The 26983-nt window shown below is 47.0% G+C and overlaps 1 protein-coding gene across 6 annotated transcripts in view; it reads right to left on the minus strand.

Annotated features, from left to right (window-relative positions):
* MAPRE3 (microtubule associated protein RP/EB family member 3) overlaps positions 1-26983 on the minus strand; it is a 159420-nt gene that overhangs the window by 96387 nt on the left and 36050 nt on the right. For 5 of the 6 annotated variants that reach the window (XM_075860777.1, XM_075860772.1, XM_075860773.1 and 2 more), the window contains one exon: positions 100-227. In XM_075860777.1, the coding sequence (XP_075716892.1) occupies positions 100-220 (121 nt within the window). In that variant the 5' untranslated portion in view covers positions 221-227. Of the gene's footprint in view, positions 1-99; positions 228-12590; positions 12730-26983 lie in introns of those variants that run through there. The other variant, XM_075860771.1, reaches the window with a different exon arrangement.

Here is a 26983-nt window from a genome sequence, read left to right on the forward strand (position 1 = left end):
GACTGGGGTGTAATTTGGGGGGCACTGGTGTGGACATCAGGCGGCCATCTTGGTGTACCCCCCGCTCCAGCCAGCTGTCCCCTCCCCCGCCCCTCGTACCTGAGCACAGCTGTTCTATCTTGGTGTAGTTGAGCTGTATGGAGTCGTTGACCCACGCCAGCATGTCATGACGACTCAGGTTTTCACTGGTCACAGAGGTGGAATAAACATTGACCGCCATCCCCCAGCTGCAAGACAAGAAACCCTCATCATGTCAAGGACAGCGCACGGGGGTCACAAACTTCTGCAACTTTCTTAAAGACATTTGTTTCTATTTCACAAAATCCTTGCCTGCTGTCAGTGAATAGGAAAATCTAGACTGAAAAGTCATCCTTGTCTTGTTCTCAAAGCTGGTGGATTTGTTACAATGTGCCAGTGTAGAGAATCCTCAGTGCACCAAAAACAGCAACAGCTTAAATCCAGACAGCTCTCACCTACACTGATACAATGGAACAAACCCTCAGCTGTGAGAATTATCAAGTCTGTACAGGTTTTCAGCTCTGACAGCAAGCAGAGATCTTAAAAATGCCTCAACTGAGACGCAAACCCTAAACAATGACGGATTTTTACAGACAATTCCCAATGACTACTAGTAATCTACAAGAAGAAATGAGTGGGGAAATTATCTTTTAGCCGGTGGTGGCGCTACAGGGGTCACAAAGGTTACGGCAGCACCCGGGTCCCAATGCCTGGAATGTCCACAGTCCCTGTGCCAGAAAAGAGCATGTCAGCGCTATTAGTACTGTACTGTAGGGGGTGCCATTATATATGCAGCTTGTCTAGTGCTGTACTGTAGGGGGTGCCATTATATATGCAGCTTGTCTAGTGATGTACTGTAGGGGCGCGATTATATATGCAGCTTGTCTAGTGCTGTACTGTAGTGGCGCGATTATATATGCAGCTTGTCTAGTGCTGTACTGTAGGGGGTGCCATTATATATGCAGCTTGTCTAGTGCTGTACTGTAGGGGCGCGATTATATATGCAGCTTGTCTAGTGCTGTACTGTAGGGGGTGCCATTATATATGCAGCTAGTATAGTGCTGTACTGTAGGGGGTGCCATTATATATGCAGCTTGTCTAGTGATGTACTGTAGGGGCGCGATTATATATGCAGCTTGTCTAGTGATGTACTGTAGGGGTGCCATTATATATGCGGCTTGTATAGTGCTGTACTGTAGGGGGTGCCATTATATATGCAGCTTGTCTAGTGCTGTACTGTAGGGGTGCCATTATATATGCAGCATGTCTAGTGCTGTACTGTAGGGGTGTCATTATATATGCAGCTTGTCTAGTGCTGTACTGTAGGGGCGCGATTATATATGCAGCTTGTCTAATGCTGTACTGTAGGGGTGCCATTATATATGCAGCTTGTCTAATGCTGTACTGTAGGGGTGCCATTATATATGCGGCTTGTCTAGTGGTGTACTGTAGGGGCGCCATTATATATGCAGCTTGTCTAATGCTGTACTGTAGGGGTGCCATTATATATGCAGCTTGTCTAGTGCTGTACTGTAGGGGGTGCCATTATATATGCGGCTTGTCTAGTGCTGTACTGTAGGGGCGCCATTATATATGCAGCTTGTCTAGTGCTGTACTGTAGGGGCACCATTATATATGCAGCTTGTCTAGTGATGTACTGTAGGGGTGTCATTATATATGCAGCTTGTCTAGTGCTGTACTGTAGGGGGTGCCATTATATATGCGGCTTGTCTAGTGCTGTACTGTAGGGGGTGCCATTATATATGCAGCTTGTCTAGTGATGTACTGTAGGGGTGCCATTATATATGCAGCTAGTATAGTGCTGTACTGTAGGGAGTGCCATTATATATGCAGCTTGTCTAGTGCTGTACTGTAGGGGGTGCCATTATATATGCAGCTTGTCTAGTGCTGTACTGTAGGGGCACCATTATATATGCGACTTGTCTAGTGCTGTACTGTAGGGGGTGCCATTATATATGCAGCTTGTCTAGTGCTGTACTGTAGGGGTGCCATTATATATGCAGCTTGTCTAGTGCTGTACTGTAGGGGGTGCCATTATATATGCAGCTTGTCTAGTGCTGTACTGTAGGGGGTGCCATTATATATGCAGCTTGTCTAGTGCTGTACTGTAGGGGGTGCCATTATATATGCAGCTAGTATAGTGCTGTACAGTAGGGGCGCCATTATATATGCAGCTTGTCTAGTGCTGTACTGTAGGGGTGTCATTATATATGCAGCTTGTCTAGTGCTGTACTGTAGGGGTGCCATTATATATGCAGCTTGTCTAGTGCTGTACTGTAGGGGCGCCATTATATATGCAGCTTGTCTAGTGCTGTACTGTAGGAGTGTCATTATATATGCAGCTTGTCTAGTGCTGTACTGTAGGGGGTGCCATTATATATGCAGCTTGTCTAGTGCTGTACTGTAGGGGTGCCATTATATATGCAGCTTGTCTAGTGCTGTACTGTAGGGGTGTCATTATATATGCAGCTTGTCTAGTGCTGTACTGTAGGGGTGCCATTATATATGCAGCTTGTCTAGTGCTGTACTGTAGGGGCGCCATTATATATGCAGCTTGTCTAGTGCTGTACTGTAGGAGTGTCATTATATATGCAGCTTGTCTAGTGCTGTACTGTAGGGGGTGCCATTATATATGCAGCTTGTCTAGTGCTGTACTGTAGGGGGTGTCATTATATATGCAGCTTGTATAGTGCTGTACTGTAGGGGCGCCATTATATATGCAGCTTGTCTAGTGCTGTACTGTAGGGGTGCCATTATATATGCAGCATGTCTAGTGCTGTACTGTAGGGGCGCCATTATATATGCAGCTTGTCTAGTGCTGTACTGTAGGGGGTGCCATTATATATGCAGCTTGTCTAGTGCTGTACTGTAGGGGTGCCATTATATATGCAGCTTGTCTAGTGCTGTACTGTAGGGGTGTCATTATATATGCGGCTTGTCTAGTGCTGTACTGTAGGAGTGTCATTATATATGCGGCTTGTATAGTGCTGTACTGTAGGGGCGCCATTATATATGCAGCTTGTCTAGTGATGTATTGTAGGGGTGCCATTATATATGCAGCTTGTCTAGTGATGTACTGTAGGGGTGCCATTATATATGCAGCTTGTCTAGTGCTGTACTGTAGGGGGTGCCATTATATATGCAGCTTGTCTAGTGCTGTACTGTAGGAGTGTCATTATATATGCAGCTTGTCTAGTGCTGTACTGTAGGGGGTGCCATTATATATGCAGCTTGTCTAGTGCTGTACTGTAGGGGCGCGATTATATATGCAGCTTGTCTAGTGCTGTACTGTAGGGGGTGCCATTATATATGCAGCTAGTATAGTGCTGTACTGTAGGGGCACCATTATATATGCAGCTTGTCTAGTGCTGTACTGTAGGGGGCGACATTATATATGCAGCTTGTATAGTGCTGTACTGTAGGGGTGTCATTATATATGCAGCTTGTCTAGTGCTGTACTGTAGGGGTGCCATTATATATGCAGCTTGTCTAGTGCTGTACTGTAGGGGCGCCATTATATATGCAGCTTGTCTAGTGCTGTACTGTAGGGGTGTCATTATATATGCAGCTTGTCTAGTGCTGTACTGTAGGGGCGCCATTATATATGCAGCATGTCTAGTGCTGTACTGTAGGGGTGTCATTATATATGCAGCTTCTCTAGTGCTGTACTGTAGGGGCGCCATTATATATGCAGCTTGTCTAATGAAGTACTGTAGGGGCGCCATTATATATGCAGCTTGTCTAGTGCTGTACTGTAGGGGTGTCATTATATATGCAGCTTGTCTAGTGCTGTACTGTAGGAGTGTCATTATATATGCAGCTTGTCTAGTGCTGTACTGTAGGGGCGCCATTATATATGCAGCTTGTCTAGTGCTGTACTGTAGGGGTGCCATTATATATGCAGCATGTCTAGTGCTGTACTGTAGGGGCGCCATTATATATGCAGCTTGTCTAGTGCTGTACTGTAGGGGGTGCCATTATATATGCAGCTTGTCTAGTGCTGTACTGTAGGGGGTGCCATTATATATGCAGCTTGTCTAGTGCTGTACTGTAGGGGTGCCATTATATATGCAGCATGTCTAGTGCTGTACTGTAGGGGCGCCATTATATATGCAGCTTGTCTAGTGCTGTACTGTAGGGGGTGCCATTATATATGCAGCTTGTCTAGTGCTGTACTGTAGGGGTGCCATTATATATGCAGCATGTTTAGTGCTGTACTGTAGGGGCGCCATTATATATGCAGCTTGTCTAGTGCTGTACTGTAGGGGGTGCCATTATATATGCAGCGTGTCTAGTGCTGTACTGTAGGGGTGTCATTATATATGCAGCTTGTATAGTGCTGTACTGTAGGGGCGCAATTATATATGCAGCTTGTCTAGTGCTGTTCTGTAGGGGTGCCATTATATATGCAGCATGTCTAGTGCTGTACTGTACGGGCGCCATTATATATGCAGCTTGTCTAGTGCTGTACTGTAGGGGGTGCCATTATATATGCAGCTTGTCTAGTGCTGTACTGTAGGGGTGCCATTATATATGCAGCTTGTCTAGTGCTGTACTGTAGGAGTGTCATTATATATGCGGCTTGTCTAGTGCTGTACTGTAGGGGCGCCATTATATATGCAGCTTGTCTAATGAAGTACTGTAGGGGCGCCATTATATATGCAGCTTGTCTAGTGCTGTACTGTAGGGGGGCCATTATATATGCAGCTTGTCTAGTGCTGTACTGTAGGGGTGTCATTATATATGCAGCTTGTCTAGTGCTGTACTGTAGGAGTGTCATTATATATGCAGCTTGTCTAGTGCTGTACTGTAGGGGCGCCATTATATATGCAGCTTGTCTAGTGCTGTACTGTAGGGGCGCCATTATATATGCAGCTTGTCTAGTGCTGTACTGTAGGGGGTGCCATTATATATGCAGCTTGTCTAGTGCTGTACTGTAGGGGTGCCATTATATATGCAGCTTGTCTAGTGCTGTACTGTAGGGGTGCCATTATATATGCAGCATGTCTAGTGCTGTATTGTAGGGGCGCCATTATATATGCAGCTTGTCTAGTGCTGTACTGTAGGGGGTGCCATTATATATGCAGCTTGTCTAGTGCTGTACTGTAGGGGTGCCATTATATATGCAGCATGTTTAGTGCTGTACTGTAGGGGCGCCATTATATATGCAGCTTGTCTAGTGCTGTACTGTAGGGGGTGCCATTATATATGCAGCGTGTCTAGTGCTGTACTGTAGGGGTGTCATTATATATGCAGCTTGTATAGTGCTGTACTGTAGGGGCGCAATTATATATGCAGCTTGTCTAGTGCTGTACTGTAGGGGTGCCATTATATATGCAGCATGTCTAGTGCTGTACTGTAGGGGCGCCATTATATATGCAGCTTGTCTAGTGCTGTACTGTAGGGGGTGCCATTATATATGCAGCTTGTCTAGTGCTGTACTGTAGGGGTGCCATTATATATGCAGCTTGTCTAGTGCTGTACTGTAGGGGTGTCATTATATATGCAGCTTGTCTAGTGCTGTACTGTAGGAGTGTCATTATATATGCGGCTTGTCTAGTGCTGTACTGTAGGGGCGCCATTATATATGTAGCTTGTCTTGTCTAATGAAGTACTGTAGGGGCGCCATTATATATGCAGCTTGTCTAGTGCTGTACTGTAGGGGGGCCATTATATATGCAGCTTGTCTAGTGCTGTACTGTAGGGGTGTCATTATATATTCAGCTTGTCTAGTGCTGTACTGTAGGAGTGTCATTATATATGCAGCTTGTCTAGTGCTGTACTGTAGGGGCGCCATTATATATGCAGCTTGTCTAGTGCTGTACTGTAGGGGTGCCATTATATATGCAGCATGTCTAGTGCTGTACTGTAGGGGCGCCATTATATATGCAGCTTGTCTAGTGCTGTACTGTAGGGGGTGCCATTATATATGCAGCTTGTCTAGTGCTGTACTGTAGGGGTGCCATTATATATGCAGCTTGTCTAGTGCTGTACTGTAGGGGTGCCATTATATATGCAGCATGTCTAGTGCTGTACTGTAGGGGCGCCATTATATATGCAGCTTGTCTAGTGCTGTAATGTAGGGGGTGCCATTATATATGCAGCTTGTCTAGTGCTGTACTGTAGGGGTGCCATTATATATGCAGCATGTTTAGTGCTGTACTGTAGGGGCGCCATTATATATGCAGCTTGTCTAGTGCTGTACTGTAGGGGGTGCCATTATATATGCAGCGTGTCTAGTGCTGTACTGTAGGGGTGTCATTATATATGCAGCTTGTATAGTGCTGTACTGTAGGGGCGCAATTATATATGCAGCTGGTCTAGTGCTGTACTGTAGGGGTGCCATTATATATGCAGCATGTCTAGTGCTGTACTGTAGGGGCGCCATTATATATGCAGCTTGTCTAGTGCTGTACTGTAGGGGGTGCCATTATATATGCAGCTTGTCTAGTGCTGTACTGTAGGGGTGCCATTATATATGCAGCTTGTCTAGTGCTGTACTGTAGGGGTGTCATTATATATGCAGCTTGTCTAGTGCTGTACTGTAGGAGTGTCATTATATATGCGGCTTGTATAGTGCTGTACTGTAGGGGCGCCATTATATATGCAGCTTGTCTAGTGATGTACTGTAGGGGTGCCATTATATATGCAGCTTGTCTAGTGATGTACTGTAGGGGTGCCATTATATATGCAGCTTGTCTAGTGCTGTACTGTAGGGGGTGCCATTATATATGCAGCTTGTCTAGTGCTGTACTGTAGGAGTGTCATTATATATGCAGCTTGTCTAGTGCTGTACTGTAGGGGGTGCCATTATATATGCAGCTTGTCTAGTGCTGTACTGTAGGGGCGCGATTATATATGCAGCTTGTCTAGTGCTGTACTGTAGGGGGTGCCATTATATATGCAGCTAGTATAGTGCTGTACTGTAGGGGCACCATTATATATGCAGCTTGTATAGTGCTGTACTGTAGGGGTGTCATTATATATGCAGCATGTCTAGTGCTGTACTGTAGGGGTGCCATTATATATGCAGCTTGTCTAGTGCTGTACTGTAGGGGCGCCATTATATATGCAGCTTGTCTAGTGCTGTACTGTAGGGGTGCCATTATATATGCAGCTTGTCTAGTGATGTACTGTAGGGGTGCCATTATATATGCGGCTTGTATAGTGCTGTACTGTAGGGGCGCCATTATATATGCAGCATGTCTAGTGCTGTACTGTAGGGGGTGCCATTATATATGCAGCTTGTCTAGTGATGTACTGTAGGGGGTGCCATTATATATGCAGCTTGTCTAGTGCTGTACTGTAGGGGTGCCATTATATATGCAGCTTGTCTAGTGCTGTACTGTAGGGGTGCCATTATATATGCAGCTTGTCTAGTGCTGTACTGTAGGGGGTGCCATTATATATGCAGCTTGTCTAGTGATGTACTGTAGGGGGTGCCATTATATATGCAGCTTGTCTAGTGCTGTACTGTAGGGGTGCCATTATATATGCAGCTTGTCTAGTGATGTACTGTAGGGGTGCCATTATATATGCAGCTTGTCTAGTGCTGTACTGTAGGGGGTGCCATTATATATGCAGCTTGTCTAGTGCTGTACTGTAGGGGGTGCCATTATATATGCAGCTTGTCTAGTGATGTACTGTAGGAGTGTCATTATATATGCAGCTTGTCTAGTGCTGTACTGTAGGGGTGCCATTATATATGCAGCATGTCTAGTGCTGTACTGTAGGGGCGCGATTATATATGCAGCTAGTATAGTGCTGTACTGTAGGGGTGCCATTATATATGCAGCTTGTATAGTGCTGTACTGTAGGGGTGTCATTATATATGCAGCTTGTCTAGTGCTGTACTGTAGGGGTGTCATTATATATGCAGCTAGTATAGTGCTGTACTGTAGGGGCGCCATTATATATGCAGCTTGTCTAGTGCTGTACTGTAGGGGGTGCCATTATATATGCAGCTTGTATAGTGCTGTACTGTAGGGGGTGCCATTATATATGCAGCTTGTCTAGTGCTGTACTGTAGGGGCGCCATTATATATGCAGCTTGTCTAGTGCTGTACTGTAGGGGCGCCATTATATATGCAGCTTGTCTAGTGCTGTACTGTAGGGGGTGCCATTATATATGCAGCTTGTCCAGTGCTGTACTGTAGGGGCGCGATTATATATGCAGCTAGTATAGTGCTGTACTGTAGGGGTGCCATTATATATGCAGCTTGTCTAGTGCTGTACTGTAGGGGTGTCATTATATATGCAGCTTGTCTAGTGCTGTACTGTAGGGGTGTCATTATATATGCAGCTAGTATAGTGCTGTACTGTAGGGGCGCCATTATATATGCAGCTTGTCTAGTGCTGTACTGTAGGGGGTGCCATTATATATGCAGCTTGTATAGTGCTGTACTGTAGGGGGTGCCATTATATATGCAGCTTGTCTAGTGCTGTACTGTAGGGGCGCCATTATATATGCAGCTTGTCTAGTGCTGTACTGTAGGGGCGCCATTATATATGCAGCTTGTCTAGTGCTGTACTGTAGGGGGTGCCATTATATATGCAGCTTGTCCAGTGCTGTACTGTAGGGGTGCCATTATATATGCAGCTTGTCTAGTGCTGTACTGTAGGGGTGCCATTATATATGCAGCTTGTCTAGTGCTGTACTGTAGGGGTGTCATTATATATGCAGCTTGTCTAGTGCTGTACTGTAGGAGTGTCATTATATATGCGGCTTGTCTAGTGCTGTACTGTAGGGGCGCCATTATATATGCAGCTTGTCTAATGAAGTACTGTAGGGGCGCCATTATATATGCAGCTTGTCTAGTGCTGTACTGTAGGGGGGCCATTATATATGCAGCTTGTCTAGTGCTGTACTGTAGGGGTGTCATTATATATGCAGCTTGTCTAGTGCTGTACTGTAGGAGTGTCATTATATATGCAGCTTGTCTAGTGCTGTACTGTAGGGGCGCCATTATATATGCAGCTTGTCTAGTGCTGTACTGTAGGGGTGCCATTATATATGCAGCATGTCTAGTGCTGTACTGTAGGGGGTGCCATTATATATGCAGCTTGTCTAGTGCTGTACTGTAGGGGTGCCATTATATATGCAGCATGTTTAGTGCTGTACTGTAGGGGCGCCATTATATATGCAGCTTGTCTAGTGCTGTACTGTAGGGGGTGCCATTATATATGCAGCGTGTCTAGTGCTGTACTGTAGGGGTGTCATTATATATGCAGCTTGTATAGTGCTGTACTGTAGGGGCGCAATTATATATGCAGCTTGTCTAGTGCTGTACTGTAGGGGTGCCATTATATATGCAGCATGTCTAGTGCTGTACTGTAGGGGCGCCATTATATATGCAGCTTGTCTAGTGCTGTACTGTAGGGGGTGCCATTATATATGCAGCTTGTCTAGTGCTGTACTGTAGGGGTGCCATTATATATGCAGCTTGTCTAGTGCTGTACTGTAGGGGTGTCATTATATATGCAGCTTGTCTAGTGCTGTACTGTAGGAGTGTCATTATATATGCGGCTTGTATAGTGCTGTACTGTAGGGGCGCCATTATATATGCAGCTTGTCTAGTGATGTACTGTAGGGGTGCCATTATATATGCAGCTTGTCTAGTGATGTACTGTAGGGGTGCCATTATATATGCAGCTTGTCTAGTGCTGTACTGTAGGGGGTGCCATTATATATGCAGCTTGTCTAGTGCTGTACTGTAGGAGTGTCATTATATATGCAGCTTGTCTAGTGCTGTACTGTAGGGGGTGCCATTATATATGCAGCTTGTCTAGTGCTGTACTGTAGGGGCGCGATTATATATGCAGCTTGTCTAGTGCTGTACTGTAGGGGGTGCCATTATATATGCAGCTAGTATAGTGCTGTACTGTAGGGGCACCATTATATATGCAGCTTGTATAGTGCTGTACTGTAGGGGTGTCATTATATATGCAGCATGTCTAGTGCTGTACTGTAGGGGTGCCATTATATATGCAGCTTGTCTAGTGCTGTACTGTAGGGGCGCCATTATATATGCAGCTTGTCTAGTGCTGTACTGTAGGGGTGCCATTATATATGCAGCTTGTCTAGTGATGTACTGTAGGGGTGCCATTATATATGCGGCTTGTATAGTGCTGTACTGTAGGGGCGCCATTATATATGCAGCATGTCTAGTGCTGTACTGTAGGGGGTGCCATTATATATGCAGCTTGTCTAGTGATGTACTGTAGGGGGTGCCATTATATATGCAGCTTGTCTAGTGCTGTACTGTAGGGGTGCCATTATATATGCAGCTTGTCTAGTGCTGTACTGTAGGGGTGCCATTATATATGCAGCTTGTCTAGTGCTGTACTGTAGGGGTGCCATTATATATGCAGCTTGTCTAGTGATGTACTGTAGGGGTGCCATTATATATGCAGCTTGTCTAGTGATGTACTGTAGGAGTGTCATTATATATGCAGCTTGTCTAGTGCTGTACTGTAGTGGTGCCATTATATATGCAGCATGTCTAGTGCTGTACTGTAGGGGCGCGATTATATATGCAGCTAGTATAGTGCTGTACTGTAGGGGTGCCATTATATATGCAGCTTGTCTAGTGCTGTACTGTAGGGGTGTCATTATATATGCAGCTTGTCTAGTGCTGTACTGTAGGGGTGTCATTATATATGCAGCTAGTATAGTGCTGTACTGTAGGGGCGCCATTATATATGCAGCTTGTCTAGTGCTGTACTGTAGGGGGTGCCATTATATATGCAGCTTGTATAGTGCTGTACTGTAGGGGGTGCCATTATATATGCAGCTTGTCTAGTGCTGTACTGTAGGGGCGCCATTATATATGCAGCTTGTCTAGTGCTGTACTGTAGGGGCGCCATTATATATGCAGCTTGTCTAGTGCTGTACTGTAGGGGCACCATTATATATGCAGCTTGTCTAGTGATGTACTGTAGGGGCGCCATTATATATGCAGCTTGTCTAATGCTGTACTGTAGGGGGTGCCATTATATATGCAGCTTGTCTAGTGCTGTACTGTAGGGGCGCCATTATATATGCAGCTTGTCTAGTGCTGTACTGTAGGGGTGCCATTATATATGCAGCTTGTCTTGTGCTGTACTGTAGGGGCTCCATTATATATGCAGCTTGTCTAGTGCTGTACTGTAGGGGCGCCATTATATATGCAGCTTGTCTAGTGCTGTACTGTAGGGGGTGCTATTATATATGCAGCTTGTCTAGTGCTGTACTGTAGGGGGTGTCATTATATATGCAGCTTGTCTAGTGCTGTACTGTAGGGGGTGCCATTATATATGCAGCTTGTCTAGTGCTGTACTGTAGGGGCGCCATTATATATGCAGCTTGTCTAGTGCTGTACTGTAGGGGCGCCATTATATATGCAGCTTGTCTAGTGCTGTACTGTAGGGGGTGCTATTATATATGCAGCTTGTCTAGTGCTGTACTGACACTAGATGGCGCCACCTCACCATCCTCCATTACTATACTGTTTATAGCCACAGTAGTAGCCGGGATCACACGTCTCTCCATGTACACCCCCAGGGCTGGCAGCTCCACCATCCTCCTCCAGGGTTCCCGCCAGTGATGGGCATTGTCTGCTGTTATGCAACGTGGGCAGCGCTGCTAGAACGGGGTCACTGGCAGATCAGCTTCAGCCTCCAGGGGATTTATTTTGAGATAAGAAAATGAAATGTGAGTGGGATTAATGGTGCAGATGTTGTACCCAGCGGGCACCAGTCATTAACCTGCACCATGCCAGGACGGATGTTACTGCCGGATCTTTATATCATGTACCCACCACATCCTCATGCCCAGCAGTGATCATTCTTAAAAAGAATGCGAGAACAGCAGTGTAGACTGACACTCACACATATAGAGGCAGCGGCGGGATTTCACTATGTAAATTATATCCCCCCCCCCCCTCCACGCATCCGCATGGGGCACCCATATAATAAGTGAACCCCCAGACTGACGTCCTCGGGGGGCTTATATGCAGTGGTGCCGCCTCCGCCTGGCTCTGCAGAACCTCTGCCAGGTAAATTGCTGCATGAGCTCTGCCCGGGCCCATGATGTGTGACTGATACCCAGTAGCCGGGGATCGTGTGATGAGAATTAGGTTACCATCATTTATGTATGATCACATACACAGCTCAACTATGCGGGGTCACACGGCCAGGACTGTAATGGAGTCATGTTATGTAACAAGTGACGAGCAGGGACCGGGATCCCACAGATGCAGCAGATCTGAATAGTTTGTGAGATGCAGCAGAGCAGAGCTTGTCGAATGTAGCAGAGCTGAATTTGCCAGATGTAGTTGAGGTTCGTTTGTGAAATATAGAAGCACTGAGGACAGATATAGCAGTGCTGGGGTTACATAGGACAGCGGGTGGTCCCCCAGGGGTCTCTCAGATTAGGACTCACCCTGAAGGAATAAAGACGACTCTGTACGACCACATATAACACTATAAAGCTGCGGGAACACCTGAGACAATCACTATATATACACACATAAGTATGTGACCCCCTCCAGCACCTGCCCCGCTCATCCTACCTGTACCATCGCTCCTCCCTGACAACGTGCTTCCTGAAGGGGATGAGACGATGCTCCTCGGGGCTGCAGTGGCCTCGAGAGGGAAGGAGCGGGGAGGGCATTGGGTGTGGAAGTGTCTCAGCTGCAGTGAGGAGACGTCTGACTCCACTCAACACAGCCGCAGAAAGAGAAAAGAGAGGAGATGGCATGGGGAGGAGCCCGACCTGTCACCGATACCCGGAGAGGACCACACTCTGTGCCAGCCTCATACATGTACAGTCACCGATACCCAGAGAGGACCACACTCTGTGCCAGCCTCATACATGTACAGTCACCGATACCTGGAGAGGACCACACTCTGCCAGCCTCATACATGTACAGTCACTGATACCCGGAGAGGACCACACTCTGTGCCAGCCTCATACATGTACAGTCACCAATACCCGGAGAAGACCACGCTCTATGCCAGCCTCATACATGTACAGTCACTGATACACGGAGAGGACCACACTCTGTGCCAGCCTCATACATGTACAGTCACCAATACCCGGAGAGGACCACACTCTGCCACCCTCATACATGTACAGTCACTGATACACGGAGAGGACCACACTCTGTGCCAGCCTCATACATGTACAGTCACCAATACCCGGAGAGGACCACACTCTGCCAGCCTCATACATGTACAGTGACCGATACCCGGAGAGGACCACACTCTGCCAGCCTCATACATGTACAGTCACTGATACCCGGAGAGGACCACACTCTGTGCCAGCCTCATACATGTACAGTCACCGATACCCGGAGAGGACCACACTCTGCCAGCCTCATACATGTACAGTCACCGATACCCAGAGAGGACCACACTCTGTGCCAGCCTCATACATGTACAGTCACCGATACCTGGAGAGGACCACACTCTGCCAGCCTCATACATGTACAGTCACTGATACCCGGAGAGGACCACACTCTGTGCCAGCCTCATACATGTACAGTCACCAATACCCGGAGAAGACCACGCTCTATGCCAGCCTCATACATGTACAGTCACTGATACACGGAGAGGACCACACTCTGTGCCAGCCTCATACATGTACAGTCACCAATACCCGGAGAGGACCACACTCTGCCACCCTCATACATGTACAGTCACTGATACACGGAAAGGACCACACTCTGTGCCAGCCTCATACATGTACAGTCACCAATACCCGGAGAGGACCACACTCTACCAGCCTCATACATGTACAGTCACCGATACCCGGAGAGGACCACACTCTGCCAGCCTCATACATGTACAGTCACTGATACCCGGAGAGGACCACACTCTGTGCCAGCCTCATACATGTACAGTCACCGATACCCGGAGAGGACCACACTCTGTGCCAGCCTCATACATGTACAGTCACCGATACCCGGAGAGGACCACACTCTGCCAGCCTCATACATGTACAGTCACCGATACCCAGAGAGGACCACACTCTGTGCCAGCCTCATACATGTACAGTCACCGATACCTGGAGAGGACCACACTCTGCCAGCCTCATACATGTACAGTCACTGATACCCGGAGAGGACCACACTCTGTGCCAGCCTCATACATGTACAGTCACCAATACCCGGAGAAGACCACGCTCTATGCCAGCCTCATACATGTACAGTCACTGATACACGGAGAGGACCACACTCTGTGCCAGCCTCATACATGTACAGTCACCAATACCCGGAGAGGACCACACTCTGCCACCCTCATACATGTACAGTCACTGATACACCGAAAGGACCACACTCTGTGCCAGCCTCATACATGTACAGTCACCAATACCCGGAGAGGACCACACTCTACCAGCCTCATACATGTACAGTCACCGATACCCGGAGAGGACCACACTCTGCCAGCCTCATACATGTACAGTCACTGATACCCGGAGAGGACCACACTCTGTGCCAGCCTCATACATGTACAGTCACCGATACCCGGAGAGGACCACACTCTGCCAGCCTCATACATGTACAGTCACTGATACCCGGAGAGGACAACACTCTATGCCAGCCTCATACATGTACAGTCACCAATACCCGGAGAGGACCACACTCTGTGCCAGCCTCATACATGTACAGTCACCAATACCCAGAGAGGACCACTCTCTATGCCAGCCTCATACATGTACAGTCACCAATACCCGGAGAGGACCACACTCTGTGCCAGCCTCATACATGTACAGTTACTGATACCCGGATAGGACCACACTCTGTGCCAGCCTCATACATGTACAGTCACGGATACCAGGAGAGGACCACACTCTGTGCCAGCCTCATACATGTACAGTCACCAATACCCAGAGAGGACCACTCTCTATGCCAGCCTCATACATGTACAGTCACCAATACCCGGAGAGGACCACACTCTGTGCCAGCCTCATACATGTACAGTCACAGATAACCGGAGGGGACCACACTCTGTGCCAGCCTCATACATGTACAGTCACTGATACCCGGATAGGACCACACTCTGTGCCAGCCTCATACATGTACAGTCACTGATACCAGGAGAGGACCACACTCTGTGCCAGCCTCATACATGTACAGTCACTGATACCCGGAGAGGACCACACTCTATGCCAGCCTCATACATGTACAGTCACCAATACCCGGAGAGGACCACACTGTGCCAGTCTCATAAATGTACAGTCACTGAAACCCTGAGAGGACCCCACTCTGTGCCAGCCTCATACATGTACAGTCACCGATACCCGGAGAGGACCACACTCTATGCCAGCCTCATACATGTACAGTCACCGATACCCACACTCTGTGCCAGCCTCATACATGTACAGTCACCAATACCCGGAGAGGACCACACTGTGCCAGCCTCATACATGTACAGTCACCAATACCCGGAGAGGACCACACTCTGTGCCAGCCTCATACATGTACAGTCACCGATACCTAGAGAGGACCACACTCTATGCCAGCATCATACATGTACAATCACCGATACCTAGAGAGGACCACACTCTGTGCCAGCCTCATACATGTACAGTCACTGATACCAGGAGAGGACCACACTCTATGCCAGCATCATACATGTACAGTCACCGATACCCGGAGAGGACCACACTCTGTGCCAGCCTCATACATGTACAGTCACCAATACCCGGAGAGGACCACACTCTGTGCCAGCCTCATACATGTAGTCACCAATACCCAGAGAGGACCACTCTCTATGCCAGCCTCATACATGTACAGTCACCAATACCCGGAGAGGACCACACTCTGTGCCAGCCTCATACATGTACAGTCACAGATAACCGGAGGGGACCACACTGTGCCAGCCTCATACATGTACAGTCACTGATACCAGGAGAGGACCACACTCTGTGCCAGCCTCATACATGTACAGTCACTGATACCCGGAGAGGACCACACTCTATGCCAGCCTCATACATGTACAGTCACCAATACCCGGAGAGGACCACACTGTGCCAGTCTCATACATGTACAGTCACTGAAACCCTGAGAGGACCACACTCTGTGCCAGCCTCATACATGTACAGTCACCGATACCCGGAGAGGACCACACTCTATGCCAGCCTCATACATGTACAGTCACCGATACCTAGAGAGGACCACACTCTATGCCAGCCTCATACATGTACAATCACCGATACCTAGAGAGGACCACACTCTGTGCCAGCCTCATACATGTACAGTCACTGATACCAGGAGAGGACCACACTCTATGCCAGCATCATACATGTACAGTCACCGATACCCAGAGAGGACCACACTCTGTGCCAGCCTCATACATGTACAGTCACCAATACCCGGAGAGGACCACACTGTGCCAGCCTCATACATGTACAGTCACCAATACCCGGAGAGGACCACACTCTGTGCCAGCCTCATACATGTACAGTCACCGATACCTAGAGAGGACCACACTCTATGCCAGCCTCATACATGTACAGTCACCAATACCCGGAGAGGACCACACTCTGTGCCAGCCTCATACATGTACAGTCACCGATACCTAGAGAGGACCACACTCTATGCCAGCATCATACATATTTCCAATGGACCAATGGACTTTTGTCTACAGAAAATGTGATCGACCAGATGTAAAAATTTCAGTCGTGGTCAGCCAAAATGATGTGTGTATGGCATTATCGGCTGAATTTGGGCGATCATTTGCCGCTTTGCACTGGCCTCAGGTGGTCAGTTATTCAAAATAAAAGGCACTCCTGATAAGCAGTTAACTTTGCGGTGATGCTGGTGGGATCGTTCGATGATTGAGTCCTATGTGTATGTTCAGTTTTTTAGTGGTGCTTCCTACATGTCGGTCTCAAAATGAGAAAAGCCTCGTGCAACTCACGGACCCTTCTACGTAGAGAATACCGGACAAGAAAGTTCCGTCATTTCTGATGTAGCTGACGCTTACCACACATAATACCGGCTAAAGCCAAAGCCACGGGCAGAACACTGACGAGTCCCACCAGGTCTACAACTAACAACGAAGCTTAAAGCCAGCCAGACAAATCACTGATGAAACCACAAGGATTGCCACAGCCAAGTCAAGTGTGGGGCTCCTCCAGAACAGATCACTGTATTGTTCACATTTTAGGCTCTATTCACACGACAGGGTCCGGGTGTCGGACGATAAAGACTTCTGTTTTGGTCCGTTTTTCTTGTCCGTTTTTGGGCCGTGTTTCCGTTTTCTACGGCCGATTGTGACCCGTTTTGCATCTGTCTTTCACTGTTCGTTTTAAAAACGGATGAATTTCATTTGTAAATTTTTTGGGTCCCAACCCAATATAAACACCCACAGGAAGGTCTTATGATCGCCCAGTCACCATTTTTCTCTTGCTTTCAGAGTATAGAGAGTTTTGTCTGATCCCTCAGCTTCTTTGCATTGGTTTCTGCCTTTTTCTCTGCTATATTTGACTTGCTACCGTGAACTCACAACCATTCAACCGTGTACTGCAGCTTTGGCAATTTCTCGGCAATTCGGACAGCAATCGCAGATGTTGATGCTCTCTGTAGATAGTGCCACAGTGCCCCATGTGGATAGTGCCATAGTTCCCCCTGTGGGTAGTGCCACACAGCCCCTGTAAGAAATGCCACAGTGCCCCCTGTAGATAGTGCCACAGTGCCACCAGGTAGATGGCACCCCCCCCCCCCCTGTAGATAGCGCCACAGTAGCTCGCTCTAGCAGTGGAATCCCTCTGGCTGGGGATTCCACTTCAGGAGTTGCCCCTGATGTCACTGTCCATATACGGATAGTGACGTCAAGGGTTTCTCCTGGAGCCGAATCCCCGGCCAGGTGTTGGCAACGCCGTGATTGAAATGTTGTTTTGACGGAATCAACACCATAGTCGACTGGGTACCAAAGCTCCCTCGGGAGAGTAGAGAGCAGGCCGAAGGCGTAGCGCTGTCTTTCATGACGTCATGAAGGAGCGCATTCCCTTTCCCACGCTGCTGGATCGTTGGTGGTAGGTGAGCAATGACCACACAGCCCACTGTATATAGTTCAACCCCCCCTGTAGATAACACCCCACCCTGTTGACAGCGCTACCGCCCCTCCCTGTTGAGAGCTCCATTGGGGCTTTCTCTAGGAGTGGAATCCCCAGCCAGAGGTGTTTATGCCTACTATGACCCTCAAGGAGTATGTTGAGTAATCATCCTAATGGCTCATGAAACCCACCCTATCTTGATCATATCCCAGCACGTTTCCTCTTGATCTAGGATTTATCAAGGGATGGTCAATTAGAAGAGCGACGGTCAGCGTGCGGCCCAGCAGCATGACCCGCGGTATTGTCAATTTTGAGATGTGGTGCCGTCTTATAAAGCAAATAAGCTCACCCCTCCATTGCACCATTCCCAAGTGGGGGCCAGCCGCAGTATGACAGGTATGTGTTAGGTGGAGAATGGTAGCACTTGGAGACCCAATGGAGGGGAAGGGCAGGATGGAATCCCATACTGTTCCACTTTTCTTCCAAAGTACCAACCAATCCTGACCCCAGGCCAGCCTGCAGTGTCATTAGGGAGCACTAATGGGTGTAGGTGGAGCTCATCCTTCGCACAGTCCAAGTGTGATTGTCCTCATAAACACATTACATTTCTCAAAATTGAAGTCTTCCTTAAAAACAACATATCTGAAGAATTCAAGTTAAAGGAACACTAAACATAAAAAATGTACACAAAAAATCACAGCCCTTACTCCCATAATCCCCTGCTTTTCTTTGATCCTATTTTTGTCTCGTAGTGCAATATATACTGAGAAAAATATATTTTCCATGTGTTCCAGGAAATCAGCTATGTCCTCCTTCCTCCTTCTCACAATCCTCTGTCTAGCTGTAAGGCAACTGGCTGCAGTAGGAACCTCCCCCTCTGTCCTGTCTGCAGTAGGAGCCTCCCCCTCTGTCCTGTCTGCAGTAGCAGCCTCCCCCTCTGTCCTGTCTGCAGTAGCAGCCTTTCCCTCTGTCCTGTCTGCAGTAGGAGCCTCCCCCTCTGTCCTGTCTGCAGTAGCAGCCTTTCCCTCTGTCCTGTCTGCAGTAGCAGCCTCCCCCTCTGTCCTGTCTGCAGTAGGACACTCAGATCATTAAGTCCCACCCCCTTTGCAAAGTTCTGCCTCCTCAGCCGTTCACCTGCAAAAATGGCACAGATCAGCAGTAAAATAAACGCTGGGCTCTCTACAGGATCTCTACAAGACTGTTTATTTCAGGATCATGAAGAAGACACTGCAAACTGGAAAAAATGTTAGGAAGTTCATCTGTTTATTTTTCATCATTGATTTTTAGGTTTAGTTTCCCTTTACATCTGAGAATTCGACGACTACAATGGTTATGATGAGGACTTATCTAAAAAGACTTGTTAGAAGGCACTGACCAGGTCAAGCTTGGGTTCCTTGAACAGATTGGCAAGGTTATAACAAAGTCATGGGTTAGGATAAAACTAAGCCAAGCCTGGAGATCCTTGAAAAACAGATAAGATGGTTAAAACCTCATGTTGGAGATTAATTAAACCAGTAGAAGACCCCAACCAAGTCAAGGTCGGTCTTACTCAAAAATAGTTTCTCTCGGAAAGGACTGAGTCTCCTTGCGTAGATCGAGCTAGCCGAGAGTCTTTAGGCCAATGCTCCTCGGGAACAAATATTCAAAATAACCCGAGTCATTTTACAAGGCTCTATAAGGGGTCGGAATAGTTTCGAATATTTTTTAGAAATTAAGTCTAAGCTTACTTAAAAAAAAAAAAAAAAAGATTTCGAAGGTCCAACCAAGTCGAGAGTTTCTAGATTAGAGGGGTTTCAAAGATACAAAAATAAAGCTGTGTCGACGCAGTCATGGCCGTGGTCGCCGAGTTCAGACACAAACATGGATTCATGGAGTCTTGTTCCACAAAACACAGATATTAGAATACGATAGACGAGTCCACTACAAGCTCTACCATGCCATACACACCAAGCAATTTTTGGCAATCTGAGCCGTGCAACTTTTTGTTTTTGACTCCAGTAGGAATCAGTGGTCAGAGTTGTGTCACAGTGTTTACCATTGATTCTTACTGAAGGTGACTCACGGGGTGTCACATTGAGAAGCTTTTAGCCGGCGATGGAAATGAGGTGGAGAACTGTCCGAGGAAGGATAAATTGTCCGATGGTTCTTTTGGCCGGTGCACCCCCTGACGGACGGTTGACCAAAACATCCAACGTGCAGATCATCGTTTCCAAAGAATATCTGTCAGTAATTGGACAAAATAAATGTTCGACAATCGGGAAGAGAAGTCGGAATTGTTTTTGTTTCGTGTCTATGGCCGTCCCTAAAGGGTTGAATTGAGGCACGCACCGTGTTCCTGAGGGCCCATCATTTCTGAAACCTCAGATGGATACATGTCCAGCCAAAGCCACCATGTCCGAGTCCGAGGAAAGATAGATCAGGTCCTACCTTTCCTCGGATCACTGACGGGACTCGGACGGCGCACACGGTCGTGTACATCAGGCGTAAATCATTGAGGCCTTAACCCCTTCCCGCCGCAGCCATTTATTGTATTTAAATTTTTTCCTCCCCACATTCCAGAAGACATAACTTTTTTATTTTTCCGGCGATACAGCCCTATGAGGGCTTGATTTTTGCGGGACGAGTTGTAGTTTTTCATGGCTCCATTTATTGTACCATATAATTGACTAGGGAACGGGAAAAAAATTCTATGTGGGGTGGAAAATGTAAAAAAAAAAATTGCGATACCACCATTGTTTCTTGGGCTTCGTTTTTACGACATGTTTAATTTATGTATTTCGGGGAATCTATACGATTACGGTGATACCAAATTTTATCGTTCGTTTTTATATTTTAATACTTTTATTAGGACAAAAATAAGTGTAAAAAATAAAAAACCGCCAAATTCTGAGAGCCATAACGTTTTTGTTTTTCCGTTGATTGAGCGGTGTGATTTTTTGCGGGACGAGCTGTAATTTGGGTACATACACGTTTTTATTCCATTTTTTTGTGGGAGTTGAGGTGACCTAAAAACAGCGATTCTGGTGCTTTTTTTTTCTTACCGCGTTCACCGTGCGGGTTACATCATGTAACGGTTCAAACTTTTACGGACACGGCGATATCAATTATGTTTAGTTTTTTTCTACAAAGCTGTAGGGGAAAGGGGAGTTTTTTTGAACTTTTAATATTGTTTACATAAAAAAAAACTTGAACTGATTTTTTCTTTTTTTACTAGTCCCCCTCGGGGACCTAAACCAGCGATCGTTGGATCGCCTGCACTATTTACTGCATTACTAATGTATTGCAGTATATCGTGTTAAAGAACCATTGGCACCTCGCGATCACTTTGCCGGTGGGCCGATGCGCTGTCAGAGGGGGCGCCCCCTCTTTCTAAGGCATCTAAGGGGTTGAATTAGGGAGATTGCGCTCGATTGCGATCCCGACCGTTACAGAGAAGAGTCGGCTGTAAAAAACAGCCGATACCCGTGTTGTATGGAGCGGGCTTAGCCCCTCCATACTTTCCCTACCTGGCTATGAGGTAAGTACCCGTCATACGTCGGGAAGGGTTGCCGAGACAGTTTTTGCTATTTCGGGGGGTTCCCCCCCCCCCCCACCTGTCTTCCAAGAGTCATGACTAAGGCCTCATGCACACGACCGTAGCCATGTGCGCGGCCATGATTTTCGGGTCGGCCGGCCACGGAGTGACAGTCGCGAGCCGCCCGCAAACCGCAGGCTGTGCACATGGCCGAGCCATTATTTTCAATGAGCCCGGAACGCAGAACACGGCCGTAATTAGGCTTGCCCGTTCTTTCTGCGGTCCGGGCTCCGGGGCCATGCACGGACCGTGAAAACCAGGGTCGTGTGCATGGCCCCATAGGAATGAATGGGGCCGCAATTCTCCTGTGGATTTTCTGGGGAATTGCGGCCGCAAATGCCGGTTTGTGTGCACGGGGCCTTATTTATTGGTTTGGCGACACAGCGTATGAGGGGTTTGTTGCGGGATGAGCTGTATTTTCTAATGGCGCTGTTTACTGTACCATGTAATATACTGAGACATTTTTAAGAATTATTTTGTGGGGTGGAATGGAAAAAAAAAATCAGCGATTCCGGCCGTGCCTTTTTGGGTTTCGTTTTTACGGCGCTCACCGTGTGCTAAATACGACATGTTAACTTGATTCTGCAGGTCGATGCGATAACGCCAATATCAAGTTTCTACAAAAAAAAATATAGTTTTGTGTCGCCGTATTCTGACACCCGTAATGTTTTTATTTTTCCATCGGTGGAGCTGATTATCCGGGCGAGCTGCATTTTTTATTGGTACCATTTTGGGGCACATACAACTTTTTTTACATTTTTTGGGGGAGGGCAGGTGACCAAAAGACAGCAATTCTGGTGTTTTTATCTTTTTATGGCGCTCGCCGTGTGGAGAATTTTCTCATAGTGCAGATCTCAGACGCGGCAATTTTTTTCTTTTCCTTTTTTTTTGTTCATTTTAACTTTATCTCTAGTAATTAACTCCCGGTCTCCAGAAGCCCCAGGCATGGCGACAGCGCGGGTGCTGCTGAACGGGCACGAAGCACACACGGCCAGCCGCGGCTATGACACACAGACAGCACGGGTGCCACGCGCGGGTCACCTCTCCACACGTAAGGCACCTGACCAGTGATCCAGGAGAACTCTTCCATTTTTGGACTCTGGCTACAGCAGAGAGATGACCACCAGGGGGCGCAGTCATGGAGAGACCTGACCGGTGATTCCGCGGCTGTGTAATACCGTCGTCAGCCAGGAGGCTCTGAGAACGTTAAAGAGACAACAATCACCTATTGTGCTCCGGCCTGAGATTATAGCGCTCCACCTCCTGAAGACAATTGTCCTGATCTACCCACAGCAGCCACCTCCACCTGTAATAACATCCTCCACCAGTCACATAATATACAATATAATCACACAATGCCAGGACAAGCGGAAATGCTGCCCTCTGGAGGCCTAAGTAATAACGACATGAGGCACGTTACTGTGCGGGACTTTAAATGGCCATTAACCCCTTTATGGATGTAAATGTCTCTGGATCACGGGGGATATGTGACAAAAAGTAGTGATCATGGGGGGGCAGGGAGTTCCGGATACTCATCCTGACTGAAATGGCTGATAACAGGGAACAATAGATTGTATTCTTCTGTCCTACAGTCATCCTCCCCCCGCCTGACATGTCTGATAACAGAGAACAATAGATTGTATTCACCTGTCCTACAGTCATCCTCCCCCAGCCTGACATGTCTGATAACAGAGAACAATACATTGTATTCACCTGTCCTACAGTCATCCTCTCCCCAGCCTGACATGTCTGATAACAGAGAACAATAGATTGTATTCACCTGTCCTACAGTCATCCTCCCCCCAGCCTGACATGTCAGATAACAGAGAACAATAGATTGTATTCACCTGTCCTACAGTCATCCTCTCCCAGCCTGATATGTCTGATAACAGAGAACAATAGATTGTATTCACCTGTCCTACAGTCATCCCCCCAACCTGACATGTCTGATAACAGAAAACAATAGATTGTATTCACATGTCCTACAGTCATCCCCCCAGCCTGACATGTCTGATAACAGAGAACAATAGATTGTATTCACCTGTCCAACAGTCATCCTCTCCCCAGCCTGACATGTCTGATAACAGAGAACAATAGATTGTATTCACCTGTCCTACAGTCATCCTCTCCCAGCCTGACATGGCTGATAACAGAGAACAATAGATTGTATTCACCTGGCCTATAGTCATCCTCTCCCAGCCTGACATGTCTGATAACAGAGAACAATACATTGTATTCACCTGTCCTACAGTCATCCTCCCTCAGCCTGACATGTCTGATAACAGAGAACAATAGATTGTATTCACCTGTCCTACAGTCATCCTCCCCCCAGCCTGACATGTCTGATATCAGAGAACAATAGATTGTATTCACCTGTCCTACAGTCATCCTCCCCCCAGCCTGACATGTCTGATAACAGAGAACAATAGATTGTATTCACCTGTCCAACCGTCATCCTCTCCCCAGCCTGACATGGCTGATAACAGAGAACAATAGATTGTATTCACCTGGCCTATAGTCATCCTCTCCCAGTCTGACATGTCTGATAACAGAGAACAATAGATTGTATTCACCTGTCCTACAGTCATCCTCTCCCCAGCCTGACATGTCTGATAACAGAGAACAATAGATTGTATTCACCTGTCCTACAGTCATCTTCCCCCCAGCCTGACATGTCTGATAACAGAGAACAATAGATTATATTCAACTGTCCTACAGTCATCCTCCCCAGCCTGACAGGTCTGATAACAGAGAACAATAGATTGTATTCACCTGTCCTACAGTCATCCTCTCCCACCCTGACATGTCTAATAACAGAGAATAGATTGTATTCACCTGTCCTACAGTCATCCTCCCCCCAGCCTGACATGTCTGATAACAGAGAACAATAGATTGTATTCACCTGTCCTACAGTCATCCTCCCCCAGCCTGACATGTCTGATAACAGAGAACAATAGATTGTATTCACCTGGCCTACAGTCATCTTCCCCCCAGCCTGACATGTCTGATAACAGAGAATAATAGATTGTATTCACCTGTCCTACAGTCATCCTCTCCCAGCCTGACATGTCTGATAACAGAGAACAATAGATTGTATTCACCTCTCCTACAGTCATCTTCCCCCCAGCCTGACATATCTGATAACAGAGAACACAAGATTGTATTCACCTGTCCTACAGTCATCCTCCTCAGCCTGACATGTCGGATAACAGGGAACAATAGATTGTATTCACCTGGCCTACAGTCATCCTCCTCAGCCTGACATGTCTGATAACAGAGAACAATAGATTGTATTCACCTGTCCTACAGTCATCCTCCCCCCAGCCTGACATGTCTGATAACAGAGAACAATAGATTGTATTCACCTGTCCTACAATCATCCTCCCCCCAGCCTGACATGTCTGATAACAGAGAACAATAGATTGTATTCACCTGTCCTACAGTCATCATCTCCCAGCCTGACATGTCTGATAACAGAGAACAATAGATTGTATTCACCTGTCCTACAGTAATCTTCCCCCCAGCCTGACATGTCTGATAACAGAGAATAATAGATTGTATTCACCTGTCCTACAGTCATCCTCTCCCAGCCTGACATGTCTGATAACAGAGAACAATAGATTGTATTCACCTCTCCTACAGTCATCTTCCCCCCAGCCTGACATGTCTGATAACAGAGAACACAAGATTGTATTCACCTGTCCTACAGTCATCCTCCTCAGCCTGACATGTCAGATAACAGGGAACAATATATTGTATTCACCTGTCCTACAATCATCCTCCCCCCAGCCTGACATGTCTGATAACAGAGAACAATAGATTGTATTCACCTGTCCTACAGTCATCATCTCCCAGCCTGACATGTCTAATAACAGAGAACAATAGATTGTAATCACCTGTCCCACAGTCAGCCCCTCCACCAGCCTCACATGGCTGATAACAGAGAACAATAGATTGTATTCTCCTGTCCTACAGTCATCCTCCCCCAGCCTGACATGTCTGATAACAGAGAACAAGATTGTATTCACCTGTCCTACAGTCATCCTCACCCAGCCTGACATGTCTGATAACAGAGAACAATAGATTGTATTCACCTGTCCTACAGTCATCCTCCTCCAGCCTGACATGTCTGATAACAGAGAACAATATATTGTATTCACCTGTCCTACAGTCATCCTCTCCCAGCCTGACATGGCTGATAACAGAGAACAATACATTGTATTCACCTGTCCTACAGTCATCCTCCCCCAGCCTGACATGTCTGATAACAGAGAACAATACATTGTATTCACCTGTCCTACAGTCATCCTCCCCCCAGCCTGACATGTCTGATAACAGAGAACAATAGATTGTATTCACCTGTCCTACAGTCATCCTCCCCCCAGTCTGACATGTCTGATAAAAGAGAGCAATAGATTGTATTCACCTGCCCTACAGTCATCCTCTCCCAGCCTGAGATGTCTGATAACAGAGAACAATAGATTGTATTCACCTGTCCTACAGTCATCCTCCCCCAGCCTGGCATGTCTGATAACAGAGAACAATAGATTGTATTCACCTGTCCTACAGTCATCCTCTCCCAGCCTGACATGTCTGATAACAGAGAACAATAGATTGTATTCACCTGTCCTACAGATCCTCTCCCCAGCCTGACGTGTCTGATAACAGAGAACAATAGATTGTATTCACCTGTCCTACAGTCATCCTCTCCCCAGTCTGACATGTCTGATAACAGAGAATAGATTGTATTCACCTGTCCTACAGTCATCCTCCCCCAGCCTGACATGTCTGATAACAGAGAACAATAGATTGTATTCACCTGGCCTACAGTCATCCTCTCCCAGCCTGATATGTCTGATAACAGAGAACAATAGATTGTATTCACCTGTCCTACAGTCATCCTCCCCCAGCCTGACATGTCTGATAACAGAGAACAATAGATTGTATTCACCTGTCCTACAGTCATCCTCCCCCAGCCTGACATGTCTGATAACAGAGAACAATAGATTGTATTCAACTGTCCTACAGTCATCTTCCCCCCAGCCTGACATGTCTGATAACAGAGAACAATAGATTGTAATCACCTGTCCTACAGTCATCCCCCCCAGCCTGACATGTCTGATAACAGAGAACACAAGATTGTATTCACCTGTCCTACAGTCATCCTCCTCAGCCTGACATGTCGGATAACAGGGAACAATATATTGTATTCACCTGTCCTACAATCATCCTCCCCCCAGCCTGACATGTCTGATAACAGAGAACAATAGATTGTATTCACCTGTCCTACAGTCATCATCTCCCAGCCTGACATGTCTAATAACAGA

Source organism: Rhinoderma darwinii, chromosome 4 (genome assembly GCF_050947455.1).
Source record: "Rhinoderma darwinii isolate aRhiDar2 chromosome 4, aRhiDar2.hap1, whole genome shotgun sequence".
Taxonomy (NCBI): Eukaryota; Metazoa; Chordata; class Amphibia; order Anura; family Rhinodermatidae; genus Rhinoderma; species Rhinoderma darwinii.